Raw genomic sequence first — 23,495 nt, 5'->3', positions numbered from 1 at the left:
AACAGGTCTGCTAAGGCAGTTCTGGGTTAATTGGAAGTGATGGAGTTTTGCTGCTGGGTTACCTCAAGACCCAAAGTTAGCGAGCACAGAAATGAAGTGACAAACACTAAGCACATGTGGAAAAAAAAGTACCAGGAACACTATATGAGAATTAGGGCTTTATGGTAAACATGGGACAGAATATTCACAGTTTAAATAAATCATTATTAAAAAGCATCTTAGGAAAGCGCAGAGGTGCCAACACAGACTAAAAATATATTTTATTCTTACCATTTGAGACTGGCTCCGGGGACAGCCATTGATATCTTCAACCTTTTCATTTGCTAAACAAAAACAGTGAGGAGAAAAGCAGAAGTAAACAATGAGATAAAACTTTCCTTTCCACCCCCTGGCCAAAAAAAAACCCCCCAAAAACCAAACCTAAAAACCAAAGAAAAAAAAAAAAAACAAAACAAAAAACCAAACAAGAAGAGCAGAAAAGACACAGCAATAAAGTGCACAGGGTTTTGTTGACACAGAGCTCCTTTCTAAGTAAAGCTCAGTCGTACAGTAACAACACTCTTGTTAGCAGCAGTTGCTTCCACATGCCAAATCATGCAAAGGGGGAAGTGCGAAGGAGGTCGCTGCTAATTCTTCAGCCCCTGCAAAATAACTGCTGACATGAAATCTTCCACAATTGTCTTTGCAGGGTCAGGATACAGTTTCAAGGCATCCCAGAAAGTATGAGCCACTCCAACTAACAAAATGCACACATGGGAGACATATGGTTTAATGGAGTATTCATTTCTGACAATTCAAAGTGTGTAAGATACAGTTCTGGCCATTTAAAGTATGGTTAAACATCCACTTCCAAACATGCTCACATAAACATATTTTTTAATTAAGACAAGGATGAACCACACAAATATCAGAGACATATGGACCCAGTCAAACTGTATTATTCAGGGTTCATCTTATTGTTAAATACATTCAACTTGAATTATATCTTCCCCCATGCAAGGAGTCAGCTCGCAGTGCTTCTCTCAGCCCTGGTCTTACCGATGATCTGGATGATTTCTGCTAGCAGAACTCCATCTGCAATGTCCTGTTGCAAATCCTTGATCAACCGCTTGTGGCCAGATTTTGCTAGGTAGTGGTTAGCCCAGTCAGTGTAAATCTGCAGAGCAGAGAGGGAGGGCAAGGGGGAGAGGGGGAAGAGAGAAAAGAAGACAATAAAAATTCTTAAAACAAATGTTGGCTTGCACCAGAACTATTCTGGATCACATTCCCATTTAAGAAGTCAGCACCAAAGGAAACAATTTTAACGTTGTGTTTTTTTCTTTTTTTTTTTTTTTTAAACAGCCATGTCCCTCCCCCTGCCATTCTCTGGTTTATTTTAACTTCAAATGATTCAGGCTGTTTCATGAGGGTTCAAACTTGCTGTGACCAAGCAAAATTCCCCTTATGACTGTAAAGGAAACTCCTGTCGTAAATCAGTCACATCTACCGCAATTCCACCTCCCACCGTGTTTCTACCTCTACGCACGCCCCACCAACAACTTTCACACTCCGGGGCTGCCTAAGAGAAAGTGATAGCAGAGACGCGCGCCTGTGTTTTGGGAATTCATCGGGTTGTCGCTGATGATCCGGCGTCTGGCGATGTCTCTGTGACACTTTCGGCAGTAATCACTGTGTCCCGCCGTGCGGGGACAGGTCGTTCGTCCCCTCGCCTACGGTTCAGCGTGCTGTAATGTGCACGGAGGAGACTGAGAGCGCCAGATGTACAGTAGTCTCATCGCTGGAATTAGAGTATATATTCTGGAAATATGCTGCGTCCTTTCTCCGCCAAAAGAGGAGGGGGGGGGAAGGGTGAGACTGAGCAGCACCAAATATTTAGCAACAGGCAGCGCAAAAAATGGCACTCATTAACAAAAGGTTGAAAAGGACCAGCTGAACTACATCCTCCAAATTAAGGGGGGTGGGGGGTGTGAAGAAAGGTTGAAGGCATTTCATAAGGCGTATATGTACACAGAGAGAGCATTTGGTAACACACGCAGCAGCCACACGAGGGGAACCAGGTTCTCTTAGGGCGAGGTGAGAGGAACAGACACCTTCCCCTACGTACAGACCGAAAGAATCGTGCAGCCCGAGAGGTGCTGCCACCATCCAGGGTGTCCCAGCACCCAGTGCGCAGAGGCAGCTCGGACTGGCGGAGCGTGGCCCGGGGGTGTCACACAGCTAGAGGGTAGCAGTGGCCCTCGGCAGCCAGCGCTGGCTCCCTTTTGCGGGGTGTCCGTGGACTCTCTCCTCACCCCAGAAAAAAGGACTTGTACAGAACCTCCCGCTATCGTGGGATGTTACCACTGAGGGAAAGCATACCTGTACAACAGCATTACTGTGTAAGCATATCTAATATCTAAGGTTCTTTCCCTGCTGAGGATATTGTTCGAAAATGTTGAAACTGCACCTCTTCCATAAAAACAACATGAGCTCACTTTATAAACATCCTTTTATTTAACCTCACAGACCCTTGGGAGGAAGGGGTCAGAATCCCACTTTGTGAACAGAAAAACAGAGGCCAGAGCCATTAACTACTTGCTTAGTTCACCAAGGAAATCTGTGGCAGAGCCAGGGTGGGGAAATGGATGCAATTCCCAGTCGAGAGTCTCACCCAGAGAACCAACATCCACTTCCCACCCAGGGAAAGTATCACTGCTCAGTTCACGTTCACTTCCTAAGGACTCCTTCGCTGAGTACTTTTGTCACAGATTTTCTCCCTCTTCTAAAAGAGACAGAGAATTGTAACTTGTGTGGTCTGCCCTATTTCCTCCCATATTCCTGCAGGTGGATCACCAGCTGGTTTGCCATAGCTTTCTTGACAGCTTTAGAACTTTAAATAACTCCACAGAATTAACCTGTGGAAGCGGATTCAGCTTTCCCACAGCCAAAGGATGCTGCTGTTAGATGGGGCCCTAAATTTCCCTGCGGCACCCAGAAGTCTGCTTCAGTCACCTGTGTTTTCACCGACTGATATTCTTTTTTTGCTATTACAGATGAGTGACATGAAAGGCTCCATTAAAATGTTTTTTAAAGCCAACTGTAGCTAAGAAAGTGTTTCTTCAACTGTATAACCGTATATAATGAATGCTAATGTGGAGTTTCTAAAGGTTGTATAAACACATATTTAGAACAATATGAAATCATGATGATAAAAGATGCATACCACACCTATAGCATCATGTATTCCCTACTACTAGTATTTCAACTTCAGTCATTCTTCTGAAGCAATGTCTCAGAAATATTCTCTGAGCTATTACTATAAGCAGAACTATTTTCTGTGTTCCAGTGAAACTGATCCACTGGAACATACAGAATTTAATACCCACTAATATTATTTTAGGTTAGTTTCACATTACAAATAAAAATACTTTACCAAGCATTTCCTTTTTCATTTGTCACACCCACACATAATCTGGTGCACCAATCCTAATTTTGACTACAATTTGAACTATCCTCTCACTAAGCAGCCAGGGATATTTCATTCTAGCAGCTGCTTTGCAAGTATCTAGTATTCAAAGAATGGACTTCACACACCCATCCACCCCCTTCAAAATTTTCTTTTCTCATTAATTTAAAAGTGACAAGCATAAAGAATGTAAACAGTGCTTTGTAAACAAAGGTGGATAATCCACATAATTCCAAAACTTTACTAATGGTCAGTATTTTGATAATAATGCAATGGCAGAAAAAAAATACTGGGAGGAGGCAGTTGTAAAAGAGCTTTTTCACTTCAGCAGTATTCTAAAAAAAATTTTAAAAGCTGAAGAGTTGTTGATGGAGACAATATAACAAACCAACACCCCGTTGGCAGTCGAAAGTCACATTTAATTTCCACTTTTTCTGTAGGGATCACCACTTGCTTCTGGTTCCCCCTTTCCCCGCAGTTAGCCCTTCTCATTCATCTCATTTTTCTGGGGACCCAACTGCTCGGGAGTCAGTTTGAAAAAATGAAAAGCATGTAGACAGACACGTGAAATTATAAGAATGTACACATGCCACTATATTCTTTTTACATGAAATTCTCTGATGCGAATATCATGAGAAAGAGAGAATCCCCCTCCACAGTTTTTAAGTATCAATGTGACTATGCACCTTTTAGAAATCTTATCTTAAACTCCTCAGGGAAACATAAAGCGCCAGTGTGCATCATCACTGACAGCACTCAGTTTGCAAAGGACAGAAAAGTCACCCAGAACGGAAGATAAAAAATCAGTAACTTAATGCAACAGGCTGTTTTTTAAGGACGCTCCTCCTTCATTGGGTGCTGAGCACCTCTAAGGAGGAGCTGTGCGTGCTGCCCCTCTTTTCAGACCTAGCAATAGTTCCTTCCGTCTCGCCTTAATTGTGCAGTCAAAATCCTCCGATCTTAGCTTTTTCTCTGATGAGGCTGTTTCGGAGAGGAACCCAGACATGAGGGTTAGTTGTTGCAACACTTCCTCCCCGCTGCAGTCACCCTGCCTCGCAGCTCCGCGCTGGGCCGGGCTGCTGACTTACTCATTTCCTCCCCAAATTTCCTCTCCTACCACCCTGCTTTACAGGCACGTCCGACCGGGGAGTATTCCACTTCAACGCCAGGCTCCGACGGCGGACAACGTACGGGAGAGCCGCTCTTATCTGCGCCGTGGAGGACCGGTCTCAGCGAGACGATAACGGAACAGACCCAATCCTGTGTTTGTGTGGTCCGAGCCCCGTCCCGGCGCCTGGGGATTTAATCGCTCGCAAGATGAAACAGGATTCGGCGGGGCAATCCGAGCTCGGGCACAGCCTGCTCATGTTAACGATGGTTTCCCCTAGCATTCCTCAACCGCTCGTCATGCTAACCTTCAAGAGAGTAGAGGAAATAAACTCCGATACCCAAATATAGTTACGAACTTCACCTCGATACTTCACACGTAGCTGTAAGGGGCACTGCAGGGCTGCTTGGCAGGATCCGTAAGGAAACAGTACACCTCGTAACGCCGTAGTTTAACGAAGTGAAAAAGAGAGAGGATCTCACAGGTTACTGCCTTTCTTAGAAAATGCTTTAATCATAAACCGTGTGATTATACATCAGGCAGTGCTGTAATGCATCCTCTTTAAAATTAATACAGAAGTGTTACCACCCACAATCAGCGTCAAGTGGGAAATGTCAGATGGATTTTGGAAGTGCTGTCAGCCTAATGCAATAATAATGCATGACACTTCGTTAGTGTCTTCCACAAAATCATCTCAACATGCTTTCCAGGCACAAATGAGATCACTCCCATTTACTTATTATTTCTGTAGATGTAGGGAAACTGAGGTAGAAAGGCTTTCTCGGCGGATTTTTTTTTTTAAATTTTTTTTAATGTGGCTCACTCAAGGGCACACAGGGCTGGGAATACAACCCAGATATTCTGAGTTGCAATCATTTCTTCTATATGCTTTTTTATCAGGCAGTTTTATAAATAGGCTTGGTGGGAAAATGCATATTCCAAGAATCAGGATCCTTCTGCATAGTTTTGTTTGTTTGCTACAGAATATTGAGTTTCAGATCTGAAAATGGCCTCTTGTTGCTATCGAGAAGACCGCTTTCCATACTTAGAGTATGCCTCTGTCACTCCCTTATGTGCCAATGCTGCTGCTTAGGAAGAACAACAGTTGCTGCCAACTGAGTTATGCCAAGACCTCAGGACAGATTTCCATGCCATTTAGGAGGATAGGTTATATTTGAAAAATATATAAATATTTGTGCACTATATGAAAAAGTTGCCTTCCTAGATATGTGAGAATAAACAGAGAGTATCCAGTTCTCATCACTTGTCCTTTCAAATACTCTCTAGGAGACAACTGCATCCTCATTCATTAGCACGAAAGAATTGAAATGCTGGCCCCCAGTGCTCACTCTCATGCTCTCTTCTGTGCACCATACCACCCTAAAACCTTCGGGCCTGGGGAGGCTTTTTAAGAACTCCATTTCTTTTTAAGAACTCCATTCCTCAAAAGGAATCTTTAGGCAACCGCAAGCTTCCCACAGGTTTTTCTTTCCTCTTTATCTTGTGGCTAACAAGAGTTAGAGAAATGGAAGAAGAACTTATCTATTACAAAAAATGTTGCTAGCAGTACACCTGGGTTGCAATGGTTCACAGCAATATACGATACTACTTTTTAGCACAGCAGGACTCTGTCTTTTATTCTATGTTTGGATTGTAACAATACATTTCATAATCTTTTTTTTCTTAAAAAAAAGTTTGGAATCAAGGGAAATGAAACTATTAAAAAGCCCCAACACCAGAATTTTAACAGTCAGCTGAAGTGAAAATATGGCACTGTTAACTTAATAAAAGGTCTATGTGACTTTCTAGTGTAATGTATTTAGTCTGCTTAAAATGTTGCCTTTGGAGACAACTGAGAGTTGGTAGCGCTTAGAGCTTTTCACCCATAGATGCTCGTTCAAATCACGCTTGTAGAAGAAGAGATTGATGACTTGTTTCTGTTGTTCTCCAGTATGCTACAAAATGGGCCGTAAAGGCTGTATATCTGTTTTCTGGGCGGTTTTCCAGTGTGTGGCCTACCCTGGTTGTTGAATACCCAGCACAGCCAACAGAACAGTCCCAGAGTCCCTGATGAAGAGGATTTGCCAGAGGAGAGGGCATGACCACAACTCTACTTCAACGTAGCTATTCTTGGCTAATAAATTGTGGGTAGCAAAACACGTGTTGGAGAGTCCCTGAAGCTGCTTGTATTTATAAAGAGAAGCTGGGCAACACATTGACTAGCATTAGAATAGGGGGAGGAAATCAATGAGATGCCTTTCTCCTTCCCACTGCCTCTACACTAAGGAAAATTTAACTGGAAGGCAGGATCTGACCTTTTAAATATTTTCTTATTGAAGGTTATTTCTCTAGGTTGCAAAAGAATAATTTATTAGTTTCAGTCCTCCACTTAACAAGGAAAAGGGCTAACTTTGAAAACAATGGTTCACATTTAAACCACCATAAGAGAGAGATCAAGCATCCGATTTATGTCCGGATTTAACGGACTATAGAAAACACACTGCGACTCATTTGCTATAACGTAAAGCTGGGGGCTGGGGGTGGTACTTTTTGTAATATTCAGCAAATTACATGAGAAGAAAAAATATTTACACAATTAAAAATATATGGCCAGAAAATTAAACTAGAATGACTTAATTTATAGGCAAAATGGAAGCCAATGCATTTCATTTAACAAAATGAAATGAGTATTAAGTGACATTCCACAAAGCCCGTTTCTAAATCCCACTGAGCAAATGAGAACAATTATGAGTTAAGCAATAGAAACCATTTAGAGGGATACATACCAATTAACCAAAATGTCAGAATCCCTATAATATGATTCTATTTTGTAAATACCAGCATGTATCCATCAACACTACTCAGTAATTTTCAGATAAAAATACAATTAAATAAAACTCCACTAATCTCAACTAAGAAAATGAGTAGAAACAATACTCTTCAACAATCGCTGGCAAGGTTTAGATGACTTAGCCAGCTTTAAGGGGGCTGTTTTATATTTCCAAGCTTCACTTACAGTTTGTGATCTAATCACCCAAGTAACATTTGTACTGAATGTGCTCTCTTTCTTCCCATTTCTTACCAAATCCCAACTCAGAATTAATTTAATACATGTGTTTGAGGCCAATATTCACCAACGGCACAGGGGCAAGACTCTGGATGCATCTGTGCCAGGTGAAATGTAACAGTATAAGCCTCTCTGAGTGTGTATTTGTGTGTAAGGTTTGCTAAGTGATTTGTACACTGCACAGTTAAAAATCCAGCTCTTTAGAGAATGAAATAACTCGCTCATCCTTTGAGAAGAATCATACCGATTTGCTTTACAGTTTAATCGTACCTTGTTCTTTATTGCCTTACTGCAGCTACTCTTCAGTCCTGTGCAATAGCAATAAAGTACCACGGGAAGGAGCCAGATATTCATCCTGCAGCTGAGGGGACCCAACCAGGCAGCTGCTTCTCGCACACTTGTGCTGCTGCGAAGCGATACTCATTAAGGGAGCAACACCACCGCAGTTATTAATAGTGGCCTCGAGCTTTCGGAATTAACAGGAGACAACACGAAGTGCCACACAGAGCAATCCTCCAAAACAGCTAACCTTGAGCTTTTCTGTTATAAATACTCTATGTGCTTGCCTGTACAACTTTGGAATTATTTCTTAGATATGTTTTTTAACTTTAAAGTACATTTCAGCAGGCATTTAGTAAAAGTACAGTAAAATACAGGACCTATTATTCAGTACAGATTTACATAAAACTGATTAAAACTAATATCTCAGTTAATTTTATTAGAGCGAGGAAGACCAGGATTCCCTGCTGGGCCTAAGTGTTACACCTAGAGGCACCACTCAGAACATGAATCCGTCTTAGCATTTTAGTTCAGATAAGGAGTGTGCTTCTAAAGGCAGTCTCCTATCGCTTGTTGTGCTCTCTCAGAGATCCTCTTCACATGAAATGAAACAGAGAGATGAGCTGCGAGAGGACTCTGAATACACCCCATTCACTAACCACCATTCAGTCCATGCAACAAAACGAGAACTAATCCAAGCAACCCTCCATCCCCAAAATGTGTACCTTAGGGATGCTGGTTCCTTAGTGCCAAACTGGTTTTCCCTACAGAGCAACCCTTCCTGCTAATATTGATGTATGTGTGTCCGATAGAAAAAGCTGCTGACTGTCCTGCGTAGGGAGACACACACCGAGATGCTTCTGTAAGCTGGTGTGATGTTATATAGTGACAAATATAAGGGGAGGACGTGTTTTGGTCTTGAAAGTGGTGATGCGTGAAGAAATTAATTTGACCAAAAGGAGAGTGCCAGCATTCTCCAATACAAATAAATGAGTTGAAAAAAATGAAAGTCCCTCTTTCTCCTATATGTGCGCGCACGCTTGAACAACATCCGAGCCTGCCCAAACTGGCACGGCGGCTGTCTGACAGCTCCTGGCCAGAGACATCTCCCTTGGAAGAAACAGGTGATCTGGGAAGGAGCACCCGTGCCAGTCCAAAGGAGGAAGGGTGAAAAGAAAACCATATTTCTACTTTTCTGGGCATCTAGGACAGCAATTATGGCCCTCTGCACCAGAGGCCCCATTCCATTCCCCTGAATGAGACTTCCTAGACACCAAGGCTGCATTAATCTTATGTCTCATACGTATCTTGTCACTGCCAGGATAAGTTTCATGACTAGCCCTGCAGTCACTTTAATAAACAAACCCGCAGTAAGCAGAGGTAAGTTTTCTGTAAAGGGAAAAAAGAACTGAATTTGCACAGGTTTCCTTTGTGGCTCACCAGTATCGTGACAACACAGAAGAACAGAGAAAAAACTTCTCTTACGTGACTAGAAATCCCGAAGTAAATTGCAGAACAAACCCATCCCTGCTTTGTTGATTCCTTTTTTGTTCACAAGCAATAAGCCAGCCTTGGTACCAAGCAGACCATTCCTGGACGGAGCGGGCACATGCCTTAGCAAAGCAGCAACAGGACTCCTCACATGGAGCTGAGGAGATTCCACTGTGAAACTACTCCAGATTTTCCATCAAAGCTCATTTTAAGGATTTATAACTTGGACTGAGACATTCTTTCCACACTGCGATTTGGCTTTAAAGAACTTGGCCCGGGGATCAAAATAACCCTCTTTTCCAGCACTTCTTTTTAAGTGTGGGAAGGCAAATTTCTGATATGTAAAGATGCAAAAATATTAGGACACACTTTTGTTCTTTTGTTGCAAGAAAACAGTGGCAAATAAGACCGCAACTAACTTTAAATATAAAGTCTCCATCTAGCTTGTATTTTTTCAGGCTTAGAAACTGATTTGAATTGTCTGGTTTCCTCTCCTGTGGAAGAATGGCTTTGCAAATCAAAATAAACAAAATAAACTGTTCGCTTTCTGAGCTACATATTTTAGAACAAGACACTTTAACTCCTGCTTAATTTTACTTCGGGCTTTGATGTTAAAAAGTTGTTTGTCACCAACTTTATAATTTTAATATCAATCAATGTGTTGCACATTCAGCACATCAGTCAGGTGCCAAAGGTATCACGACATTAATATTAAGTAGATATGTTAATGATTTCAAGCATAAGTGATCTAGGCCTCTTCTTACTGTCATTAATTTCTGTTAAAACAGGTCTTGGTGGTGAATGTGTGCGTCGTAATGGTCATGTGTATGCAACCATTTTGCCTTTTGCTACCTAGCTGAAGCTTAGGGAAATGAAATTATGCTTACACAGATGACAGCCTATACACATACCTCTTCAGTTCAGGAAATGTAAAACAGTGTTTTAGGACTTGAAAGACTAAGGACGCAGCTCACTACATTAAAAATACCAGTTTGGGACTTATTTCCCTTTGATCACCATTGAAAGCACTGCCCAAAACAAAGGTCTACCCATTCTGATGATAATACTTAAATCAGCCATCATCCAGCATGACAAATTTTATGTATGAAGTAAATTCTGCCACACAGTAATCTTAAACAGCAAAGAGGTGATAATAATCTTACCAAAATTTCTGACAACAGAACTTTTCATCCCAAATAAGACTCAACATTATGTTCTTCCTCATTTCTTAACAAAAGACCTGTCTCATATACAGCTTCTGTAACACAACCAGTTCTGGAAGGACTGCGCAATGGAAAGAAAAATGTTCTAGATTGCTACTAAAACCGTTCTGAACACCCTTACTTTCTCTTATAAAAGGGGAGATTTGCCTAAACACTTCTAGTGAGGGCTCTGGCCGCACATCACATGGGAAGAGGCAGTGTCTCTGGAGTGAGGTCCCTGTGACCTGGGGACTCTCCTTCACCTGTGTCCATCTGCAGTCTCCCATGCAAACCTTCTAACAGGTATCTCACCTTTTAAGTTCTACTACACACTTCTATAGGACTACACCACTCTGCAAAGTAACATCAAAGGTATGTGATTCATGACATGAAGATTTTCCACCTACGATTTACCTCTGAAGACAACAAAAAATGCCTCTTAGCTCAGTATTAAAATAGCAACCTCAAAATCCACCTCCCCCATGCCCCCTGCCAAAAAAAAGGAAAATAAATCTAGCTACAAATAAATGCACCACTTCCAATTAAAGAGGTTTTTTAATACCAAACTAGAACATTCTTATGTTGAATACTAACATACTAATATGTGAACTTCAGGTCTGGAGACCAAGGAAGTAAGTTTAAATAACGGATAATGATTAAGACCCATAATGATCTGAAGTTTGTATGTAGCATCTTCCGTTATATTGCAAGGCCATTTACGAAGGATCAGGGCTTAGCTATGTAAAGATCCACCCTGATAGGAATGAACTCAAGTTCTTTATTGAGGCTTTGAGGTAGGGAAAGTTTATAGCTCTGCTCATTATGGACAACCTTGCATAAGCACTGGACTGTATTGCTTCAAAACAGTATCCAAAATGTGATCGCTGTATCTTTCCTCCTACAAACAAGATGCAGATTTTTTGCTTCTTAATGTTATATCACAATAACATGACATAAATTTTAGGGCACAGAGAGAAATGGCTAGATGATGTGGGACTGAAAGCTGGAATCTCTTCCTAGTCCTGGACATACGTGCAAACTGAAGGGCTTGTCATCACTGACTCCAGGCACAGACAAATGTCTTAAAACTGAATGTAACTCAAATGATCTGTTAGAGTCTACTACATAGCTGGAATAGCAAGAGGCTGATACCTGAAGAAGAGAAAGGTCTGGAGAGAGCTGTGTGAAAGTGGAAGCTCAGCAACTACCTGACATTTTTCTTTTTCTTCCCCCCTGTAGCCACCATCTGACATGTAAGTACAAATGGTACTATTAGTTTAGGTATATGGGTTTTTTTCTACTTCAAGGCCAAACCCATCTCTCATGACAGAAGAGAGTTGGTGCTTTTGTTTTTTGAGGTCTGTTCTCTGGGTCGTCATGACTGGCCCTACCCAGGGCACCCACCACCCTCTTCCTCAGGGGACTGCTCTCCGCATCTGCAACTCTTCACTCACTGTCCTACGCTTCCTGCTAAACTACAGACTCTAGTGATACCCCTGCCTCTTGGATAACAGACTAGAAATGAAGGATAGGGATTGACTAGCTCACTTAAAGGCCACTGCCTTTAAATTTAATTAAATCCATATCTTCTACCTCCCACACAATCACCCCCTGGGACTAAAGGCTTCTGTAAAGGATTAGGAAGGGGATACTCTCGTTGCAGCCACACCGCTATCCAGAAAATAATTCAAGATTTGGGAAGTTGTGAGCAGGAAGCAGAGGATGAAGAAGAAAGGGACTCACTGAAAACACAAACAAATAACTCTGCAGGCTAGGGATTACAGCACTCATTTTGGACAGATGAGATAGTGCTCCAGCTTTTCCTTCCAAGAATCTTTCTCTATTTTGTCCTACTAAGGTAAGTAAGAAACAGAAAAGATCCTAACAAAAGGAGCATCTTCTCTCCTCTCAAATGAGTCCCTGAAGCAGTAGCCTACCGCCTTGTGTCCCATCCCGCATTATGCTCAGTTGTTTTCTCGGACTGTGGTGCAGGATGGCACGAACAGCACCACTAGCTCCTCTGTTAGCTCTGTCTGAGAAGGCTGGCACTCCAGGAGAGCCCACACAACTGCTTTAATCGTACAGAGGCATGTGGAATATTACTTTGGGGACTTCTGTTGACAGCTCTCCATTTAGTCTACATTTTTAGAACAAGCAAAACTGCTTTTTCTGACCTTTCCCATTAACCTTCTAACTCCCAGATAAAATAAGAAGAAAAATAATATAATCATGCTAGCTTTTAATTTTTTTTTTTTTTGAATAGGGAACAATTATTGCCAGTGAATAATAAATATTTCATTCTGGAACACTGGGGGTTTTTTTTGCCAGGTCTAGCTTTTTGTTACAGGAGGCAGGTGCTTATTTCACCTGCCCTTTAAATAAACCTTGCTGGTAAGGTGCTTGACTCTGTTGAGCCAATGCAGCTTCTGAGTATTCTCAGAAGTACAATTTCATGTCTGTACAGGTCCTTAATGTAAAAACCGGGGATGGCTATGGATGGACTATAAGTGCTGCCAAAATAGGCAGCTGCTGAGTAGGAGTTCTGAGGATGAGAATGATGGATATAGGCACCTAAAATGCAAGTGAGGTAGGTCATAGGAACATAAATTCTTTGGGGGAGGAGGGAAGGTCACATTTCGTATTTCAGGAATTACTGTACAAAGGACATCCTTTGTTAAAAGTCCAACCATTTACTACTTTATTTAGTGCATAAAATAAGTATGGAACAGAATAGTCCTTAAAACAAGTTTTTCCTTAAATTCTTACAGTTGTTCTTGAAGGCCTCTGGTAACAGAGGATTGCCCTTTCCAGTAGGACTTCATGAATGTCTCTCATTTCAGATGGAAATGTAAGGAGAAATGCTTTGGAGGAACCTCCTGAAAACATATAGAACCCTAATATTTATTTTTTTTTTTTTTTTAAGAAGAATTTATACTTTTGGGAACTACAAGTTGGAGTGGAAAGTGAAGTTTGAAATTTTATCAAACGGATGTACCTCTCGAGTTGTGCAGTCCCACAGAAAGGCTTCTCAAACATTGCACAAGATGGCTTTGTTCTCAACTTCCCTGGGCAGGTTCATGTTACTTCACTATCAGTAATAAAATTCCATACTTACATCAATGCTTTATTTTATGTTACTGACATTATCTTGTTACAGGTCATAATGGTATTGGCATTATCTGGCTGATAATTATTCCTGAGTCACAGCAGTAAAACTCTTTTAAGTCTCGAGCTCTGACCTAGAATCTGCTGAACCACTTAAGTTTCATCTGTGTATCTCCGACTGAAAAAGATGTTCCATAGATTAAAGAAGAAAGAAAGTGGGCAAATGGCTTCTCTAACGTGTGGTTTTATAGTTAAACAATCCCAACTCAGCTAGATAGATTTAAGTGACTCTCTCCCAAAATATTATGTTTCCCTCTATTGTGTAGATGCATGTACTGTATTTCTTCAACTTCAAATCCACCAAAGTATTCTCTTATAAATGGTTATTTATACCACAGTGCAGAACAGGTGACTTTAGTACATGTCAAACAGACTTGCAGGATTTGGATCCCCAAAGAACACTGTAAAATGTCTGAAAATTCTGTAGTAAAATACATACTCTAGATTATGAATGATAAAGGGTCTTGTATAAAATACATACTCTAGGTTATGAATGATAAAAAATATTACATTCTAAAAATGGTATTTAAAATTTTCACAATGATACTCAGTGATACAACACAGTCCTGTTAATAATTATCTTAAGAACAGGATACTTCAATTAATTGTGTTAGCATGCTCCGAATTCCAATCACGCAACAGCCGTAGAGGTACAGAGGGCACATGATAATACTGCATAATCAGCCTTGCAGTGATGTTCAACCAAAAAACTGTCCACGGAATAAGGAACCCATCTGAATTTATCTGATGTGAAGTAAAGGTTATTTAAAAATGATAGCATGCACATATAATTGCATGTCGTCCACTCTTTGCAAAACAGATGCTCACAAGTTTACTGGGGACTTAAGTTTACGTGAGAGGTTCACACATGTCCTTCAGCACTTACTAGGTAAAATATTTTTTTTAAAAAGCACAAAACCCCACAACCTACACTTTGCATTTGGATGGATTTTTTTAGCTTGTGCTATGAAAACCTAAAGACCCAAGAAGAAAGCCAAGACTTGAGAAAATTTCTTAAATCCACAGGTTGATAGTATGGTTATAATCTAACTGTTTTAGCTATATATATTGCAATCATGGAATATACACTATATAAGCAGAGTTCATGAAGAATCTAACCGAATGAATAGCAAGGCTGTGTGCAGAGAGGCTACAAAAATTAGGGAAGGTGTGCTGCTGGAGCACAACTTGCAGAGTTGTACAAGTCCTCCGCTGTGTGCACAGCCCTCTTGGTGCCCTTCGTGGGAGCATGCAGTGCAAACACCTCTGACCAGTTATGCCTTGCCCAGTTTCTTACGCCTTTTATTCAACTGACTGGACCATCTGAATCTGGCACAAGTGAGCCTTTTTTGTGGAAAGCTGTCAGAATCTCAGTTTGCAGGGAAACCCAAACACTTCTAAACAAACATCATGTATTTATTCACTCAAAGTCAGGAGGCAGAACAAAAGCTTAAAGCAACAAACAGTTTTCTTTTTTTCCATAGCCTAAGTTTTCGATGTTCCTTGAAAGCATTTGTAAAGTCACTTCAGGCTGTTCTCTTATTCCTGGCTGGAAGGTGCTGGCTCCTGGCCTCCTGTCACCGTGACGGTGGAGTTTTTGGAGAGCCATGCCAGACGCAACGTGGCCTGGCCAGCTCCAAACCTGCCCACGTGCCCCCCGCGAGGGAATGGCCGCTTAAACCCTGAGTGAGCGGATTGGGAGGGCTCTGTCCCTTTGAACATCACATCTGCTTTGTAAAAAGCCTCAGCAATATTTCAAAAATAGTATTTCTCCTATTAGTGTCCTTCTGTACCTACTAGCTTTTAGTGATGCTTCTTCTTTCTAGCACCACCAGCCTTAAGCTTTAGGATGCCCTTTGATCTTACTCTCTTCGCTCAGCTTTGGGAAGAGTAAATTGCCCTCAGCCTGGAAAGAAGCAAGATAGAACATATTACCTAATAATTACTTCTGGTTTTGCATGAAAGATTATTTTTTTGCCATCAGTTTGCCTTTGTCACTTGGTTCATTTAACACATTCATTAAGGTAATCTGAGGCACAAATACTATTTAAAAAAACCTTATAGCCATAATTACCTTCTAGTAGATATAACAACCTATTCACATCAAAAGCAGTAAACTGCATGTAAATATAGAAAACACCTAAGAGATAAGAAAAAAGAAACCAACTAGCAACAGTTCTTATCATACCTTTGTGTCATGAGAAAGTTCAGGAGCTATGGCACTGCAGTAAGGACGGAACTTGTATATGGTCTTACCTTTAAGCAGGAATAAGAGTGGCTCTCAAACACTTTGCTGACCTCAAAACTTCTTCCTGTAGAGCTGTTTTCTATTCTGTATAGTAATGTAACTTTCTTACAGTAAGCATTTTTTCAACTGCTTTTCACAGATGCCTTAAAAAGCAGTCCACTGATTCATGTAGGTCTGCTAATGATGTGTTATAAATCTTAACACAAGGAGGGGGTATTTCATATGATACCAAATATTGAGAACTAAGAAAAAAAACAATTAGGAAAGAAGATATCCTTTCATCAAAGATCCATATATCAAAGGTTTCATCACTTTTTTTTTTCCCTTAAGAGAGAAGGTTGATACCTTTTAACATGTCTCTCTGAAGATATCTCTAAATTAAGAGATAAGGTATGCATATCTAAGAGACAGCTAAGCATGCAGTTTTGCTTGGAGCAAAGGTAAATGCAAAGCCTCTTAGAAATTCAAATAAGTTTGGCAGAATGACTTTGTTAAAATTGTTTTGGTTAAGAAGATGGACAAAGAAAAACAAAAAAGAGCTGGCTAGAAGCAGAAACAAAACTCAGGAACAGAAAAACCACTGCAGAAAAACAAAAATGACAGAATAACCTGAATAGTATCAATGTGCAGAATAAATAAACATTTCATGTTAAGGTTATGGCTAAAACAATCTCGGGATATGGGCAAGGAGATTGCCCTAGATTATTTGGTTTTTTCCTTTTAAGATAGAAGGGTGTCCTAAGTTCATGTAAGGCAGAAAATGGCATTTTAAAATTCCTCATTCTTCTGGGAATAACCTACTAAGATCTGAAATTTTTACTAGCTGTTCAAGTCAAAGGGCTAGCAATGTACTTTAGTAAGTCTGTTTACCAGCAGAACACCCAATACCATCATGTCAAGTACAGGCTAGAGCCTCTTCGCTTCAATCAAGAATATTCAACTGCAGCATATACTGATGCAGAAAAGAAGTAACATTCCTCTCCTCACAAAGGACTGAAACTCATTCATCTGTTTTCAGTTGGATCTTTCATTAAAATTTCTGGGTTTTAGCCTCCTCCTACCTATACCACAAGAAATCAGAAATAGCTCCACGGAAGACAACACATAAACAGAAGGATTTTTGCATTTAGGGTAAGAACTAGGGCCTGGAGCTAAACAAACAAATAAACAAACCAACCAACCACATCTCCCTTTGGCACTGCTGCACAAATGGAAGTGTTCATCACAGCTTATTGTAAGCTTATGGTACTAATGAGTATCTGATGCCCTGTCTTGTTTGCAGATACTTAAAAAGCTGACTTGTTTCTACATCGCATCAATTGCTTCACTAATGCCATTCAAAACTTTGTGCTGCCCTAATCCTTTTTCCTGTGGAATTAGGCGCAATGAACCGCTTTCCCTAACACCGTCATCTTTGCCAGGCATCAAAATGAGTTCAAGGCAGGCAGAGGAAGGCCAGCACTCCCAGAAGCACGGCAAAAGCCGGCAAGGGAGCTCTCAGGACAAGGGGTGGCACTGAGGCCACGGCGTGACTCAGGGGAAGCACGGAGGTGCAGGACGTGCGGTGACTAACCGTGGTGGGGAAGGAATGTCATCTCCCACCCCTCCATCATGCGAGTCATTCATCCCAAGCGCTTAATGACACGGCAGATGAAGGGGGTTAATAGCAGCGGGCGTTTGCACAGGAAGGGACCTCTGGAAAAGCAGGGCTGCATCCAGCAACCGCACGTCTTCCCAGCTCAGTCCTCTCGTGCTCTCCGCTGCTCCGTACCTGAGTGGCTTAGATCAATCAATACACCAACTAACTGCAGTGGAATATATCAAAGAATATATACCTTGCATAACTATGCTGCACTATTTCTGAGGTTTGCATATTCATTTATATGTGCATATTCCATTTATATATGCATATATGCATATTCTGTACCAGTTTGTCTGGTATGGAAATAAATACAGCTGATCACGTGAAGTCAGTAGTATTTAGAGACAAGTTAATTTCATCCAAAATGCAGGCATCTAGCCTGAGGTGAGCATCCAGGCTCCATCAATAGTCAGTGCCCAGAGAAACAGGAAACTATGAAGCAGTTAAATCCATGCAGGAGCCTAATACAAGAACAATGAATTCCTCTCTGAAGATGCCTTTCAACAACCATGAAATCAACCTAGAGGACTAGTTTAATTTAAATTCCTAATTTTTAGATGACGAAAATTAATGAAACTAATCCCACCTGTAATGCACAACTATCTTTAAACTCAAACTTGGACTCTGTGGTTGACTCTGGAGGCATCTGGCTGAATATTTCTAAGTGGAATGGGAGGATCTATAGAAATAAAAAGTACATGGCAGATCCCGTTCCTCACTGTTTTACTTTTAGTGAAATCTGTGTGAATTTATCTGTTGATTTGTACTGGGGCAAGATTGAACGGAGTATGCCTGCTCTGGATTGAATTGTTTCTGTAGAGGAACAGCAGGAATTTGCAAAGCAGGATCCTGTAGAGACGCAGCTATTCCAGGAGGGACACACTGATTCCCTAAACATCCACAGCTCCCTGTCTTGTTTTTGTTTTTCTAGCTGCACAATCAAAAAACATCCCAGGCCTGGCACATATATTGGTATAAACAAGCTGGTCACACATTCAAATAAGCGTACGCATATTTTGTAGGAACTGAAGGCTAGGAATAAAAATACAGGAGGGGTTGTTGAGAATAGGATTTCATAATGTGGCAAGACCTCTGTTTGGAGGCTTATCACACTGAAGGAGGTGATATGGAGATTAACGAAAGGAGAATGCGCACACATCTAACTAGATGCCTACTAATTCAATGCTTAACTAACCCCCTCCATCCCTGAGGGCAGTAACTCCTTGTTATTCTGGCAGCCCAGTGCTTTGGCCTCAAGTAAGTTGCCGCTCACAACATCTTCCTTGCCAGTTATCTAACCCCATTTGGTATTACTGTATCTTATCAGAAAGGCAAGATAACAAAGGTGCAACACATGCACTCATCTATACTAAGCATCTGAGAGTTGCTAATGTGCCAATGTACCATGTGCCAATTCAGGTCTTTTTTTAAATTACTTTTTTTTTAAGATTAGCAAAGGCACTGGAATACAATTTGAAATACATCAATACAATGCAATATGAAGCCAATACTTAAAATGATTTAAATATTAAGTATAACCCTTAGTGTTCTGCAGACAGACATAAAAACATCTTATTCATAATAAGGCACAACCTAAGGTGCTTTTTGTGATCTAGGCCCCATTCTGAAATGTTAAATTTGTCTTTATACCATAGCTTTATGGAAGCTAAAACATCCTATTCAAGTTCCCAGATTTCACTGCAAAGGCCCAGTTTGCCATTTCTGTCTTAGGCTTTTGGGCAACCGTAACTGCTTTCAGTTCTGGACAAACAGAACCAGGCTATTCCTATTTTACCTATAGTTTATTATAGGATTGCATTAAACTTAGACCAACTTTTGGGAAACACTGAGATTAAATCTTACAGCCAAAATACCACCACACTGGAGCAAAAGTCAAATAGCACACTGTCAACAAGTGTTAACCTGATAGAGCGTAGAAATGTAGTCAACTGCTTCTATCAAGATCAATTTATTCCATCTATAGAAATAAAAAATTAAATATGAGAAATTAAGTAACAGCAGTAAATTACTCTAGAGCTATCCATGCTTTCAATACAAAAATATAAACACGTCAAGCAGTATTAATACGTTTATATGACATACACAGAGCACTTACAAATGAACACAAGAAATTGCTTTCATTTTCCTCTGATCCTGAGCCAGCTCTGTATCAGGCCAATATTTTGGCATTAATTAATGTAGCCTTAAAACTGCTCCACCTTGCGCCAGCAGCCTAAAGCGTCCTGTAGTTCTCACGAACGATGAGGTTACAAGCAATCCCCAGTTACACCAGCTCTGCTTCACCCTACCAGCAGTCATGGTGCTCCATGATCAACAGCCCACCGGACTGGCTGTCCTCCCCAGGGCCATCACCAAGTGATAACCATCTTATCTGGCGCTAGTCCTGCTCTCGGTCCTGCCAAGGCTGACCTAAACCCTATATATCGCTATTCAGACAATAATGCAACCTTCAGAGTCTGGCACTGGGGGAACATTTTCAGGGCAAGGGTCATACTTTGATGTCGTGTTTTCAGCTCCGTTTAGACAGTGCGTACATACATAACTAAAGGTGCTGGTAAGCTTTATTTTAAGGTAAATCCTTACTGAGAGAAAGGGAAGGGAATTATCAGCACAATTAGCTGTGATCCATTCAACTATCAATGCCAATTTTTTGAACAAATCAATAATTTACTGAAAGAAATGTTCCCAGCCTGGTTTCCTAGGACATTTGTTTCCAGGCACACATTTTATTTACACAAAGGAAAACTCCTACGAGCATGTGAAAATTACTACCTTTGTAGACAAACAGGAACTGCAGGGTTCTTGCTGTGCGTTTGTTTGTTACACTGTGTACAAGGAAACTGTGTACAATTTGTGGTTGCTTCTTGAAAGAGTCACTCAAATGCCTAAATGAGAGTGAAAACTGGAAGGAGTATGATAAAAGCCACTATTAAGTGGCATCTTAGAGTGTTATGGGAGTGGTGGTTTTCTTGGCTTGGATTTTTGGCAGAAAGAATCTGGAAAGGTTTATTTGGTAAAATCTGGACTCCATATATATTTTCAATTGCAGAGTGTTTCACATGGGGTAAGAACTACATCAGCTCGCTCCCAGCCAAGGAGAAGGACGCTGTGTCGACCTCCACTTACACTGAGAACTGAAGCGTTTTCAGATTGCTGGAAAGAATGGCACTAATTATCCCAAGACATACCGAAGAGGTAACTTACTGACATATGCTGACTTTTGTTGACATGCAGCTGTAACCCTTTTCCTACCCTCAATTTCCTTTTCAAAACAGTGGCATCCTCTGAACAGCAGCAATTCCACTTGCTGCCGGACTCTCGAGCTCCTGACCGTCCCCACACCCTCATTCACTATTGCTTCAAGAGCGCTTTTGGTCAAGTCGTTTTGCACTTCAAAGCCACAGATGGTTACAAAACTTTATTAACTCTAAAGGGACTCTTTCAAGAGAAGCTTTATGTAAACAAACTGTGTGGCATCCATAACCAGCTCAGAGCCATAGTATATTCTAAACAGGTGCCTTTAGCCGACAGTGTATATTTGCCATTGCAACATAAACAATCCAGAGTATAACCCATGACATCCCATAAAGAAAATCAATTTTATTTTCAAGACATAACATCCCTTTTTGCATCAGACCAAAATCAAGTATGAAATGAGATAATCAACTCTGTTCCACAAGGCTAAAAAGATTAATAGAAGTATCTAAATGGCATATGAATAAATCTATTGACAAACCTCCCAGGACATATTGTAAGCCAGCATCTCATTAAAGATGATGTTAAAATTTAGCAGAGCACCTGCTTCTCTGCTTGGAAAAAGTCGATATGAATACAGAGCAGCCAGAGAAAGGAAAAACTGCCCCAAACCAGGTCAGATCTGCTTTCTCAGCTCCTGCCTTTGGATGTGAAGCAAGAAAACAGTCTTGTACCATGAAAGGACCACCGTAGAATAAACAGATTTATCTCTGATTCTGAAGTATCACATAGAGAGTATATAATAAGAAACACGTTTCACATTTACATATCGATAATAGGAATTCAGCAGTCTTGCCTTGTTACATTTTTAGCAGCAAAACAAGTAAAAAAGACTATGATAATCAGTAGAAGTTATGCTTTTCAAAGTTTTCTGTTCAAAAAACTTCACTAGCTTATAGTAAATGTGTAGTTTCTCTCAACCTACTCAGCTAACAGGGAATGACATTTTGCCATTAGGCAGAGGCAGACCCCAGTCTACTTTGTCTTTTCTATATTGCTTGTCACTGTGATGCTATTCCATTTGGTAATATGAAAATCAGCAAGTCTCTGCAGATGTGTACGACACTGTTCTGCCAGCCAGTGATCTTTTATAAATTAATTTTAAATTAATCTTTCCCTATGCCAAAAATCATCATTAATGGTAGACTGAAACTTAATGTTTAATACATTGGAATGCATAATTCACTGACAATTATATAGAGGGCTGAAGTTCAGTTCTGCTTTCCTACATATTGAGTACTCCATACATGGGCTTTTACACTGATTATGCAAGTGGCACAATATTAGGAAACGATGAAAATTTCCAACTCCTAAAGGGAAGTGCTGCAGACAGGGAGATGAAAACCAAAACAAACAAAAATATTAATGTCAACAATGAAACAAACAAGTGAGGTACACATGTGGAAAGAGTGCAGGAGAGGCATAAACACTGTGAATTTTTTTCCAAGGAAAGACTCTGGCAAAAAGCTGGGAAGAAAACTAAATGACTGGTTAGCTGGTCTATCACCTAAAAATCTCTCCTCAGTCTTTGAACTTGGTCACAGCTCTGCCTGTTTAATTTGCGACCGAAGGAGATGGGGCATGGTGCTTGACAGGCCCAAATATCATAGCGTATTCAAATACAGAAAAAATGGTTATTTTCTTTTTATTGGGTATGAGGAAATATCTGTTGCACAAATAATAAAAGGTGAACCTGATGCTTTTATTCTTTTGAATTATGATAGAAATCCAAAGAACTGCAGCAAAGGCTGAACTGAAAGTCTTAGCCTAGAAATACCAAGAATATATTATACTCTTAAGACTTACTTACCTTATACTCATGAAATTGTAATATCATCAAAATACCCATCAATTCAGGGGAAAAAAATCTTTACAAAATGCATTAACCAAAAGTGAAAAAATCAAAAATAACATCCATACACAGGTAAGAAAAGCATGAGCTAAACAAAAGTGAACGGGGAAAAGTAAAACTGTGAATCTTAATTCTTCTCCTATTGCTTCTTGTCCCACCCATACCACCAGCTTCACAATTCAATAAGAAAACAAATCAGAAGAACGGGAGGAAACTAGGCCACTATGCCAGGAATGTGGTTTTGATGAAAAAATTAGTCCTGTTTTATCCAACGGCAACATTCAAACACCTCTCAAAGCAGGCCAGATGTTGGCTGGAGCAAACTAACAGCACGCTGTATACACTTTTAGTCCGTTCTGCCTCTCATCGTATCGGCCATTTTCCCCTAAAGCCTCCACTCCCCACTGCATCAGTCAGCTCCCAGCATGGCTGAACGAACGACACGGCTCCTTAAGCAGCCACCGCCGCGAAAAAAGCTCCTGAGCCCTTCTCCTCACTAACAGCACTTTGCCTTGGCAGCGCCACAGCTTGAATTTAGGGGCAGGACCCGTGTCCTCTGCTGGGAAACCTGTGGAACCATCTGAACCTACGCAGCTCGTCCACGCTTTCCCAAGAACAGCCTGCACCTTTTTATCATTGAGGCGTATCTTTCATTTTAATTGCATAGAAGTTGAAGGCAAAGGAAAGCATAAGCTCTAACGTAAGGAGCTTGCAAGCTCA

The 23,495-nt window shown here is 40.7% G+C and overlaps 1 protein-coding gene across 3 annotated transcripts in view; it reads right to left on the bottom strand.

Annotated features, from left to right (window-relative positions):
- The window catches only part of NAV3 (neuron navigator 3), a 274,517-nt gene that overhangs the window by 190,060 nt on the left and 60,962 nt on the right, over positions 1-23,495 (bottom strand). For all 3 annotated transcript variants that reach the window (XM_010561819.1, XM_010561817.1, XM_010561818.1), the window contains exons 2-3: positions 1,039-1,156; positions 271-323 (exon numbers count right to left, since the gene is read on the bottom strand). In XM_010561819.1, coding sequence (XP_010560121.1) covers positions 271-323; positions 1,039-1,156 — 171 coding nt within the window. The remainder of the gene's footprint in view (positions 1-270; positions 324-1,038; positions 1,157-23,495) is intronic.

Source organism: Haliaeetus leucocephalus, unplaced genomic scaffold, assembly GCF_000737465.1.
Source record: "Haliaeetus leucocephalus isolate CR32 unplaced genomic scaffold, Haliaeetus_leucocephalus-4.0 Scaffold151, whole genome shotgun sequence".
NCBI lineage: Eukaryota > Metazoa > Chordata > Aves > Accipitriformes > Accipitridae > Haliaeetus > Haliaeetus leucocephalus.
This window is presented reverse-complemented; position numbering and strand designations above follow the sequence as displayed.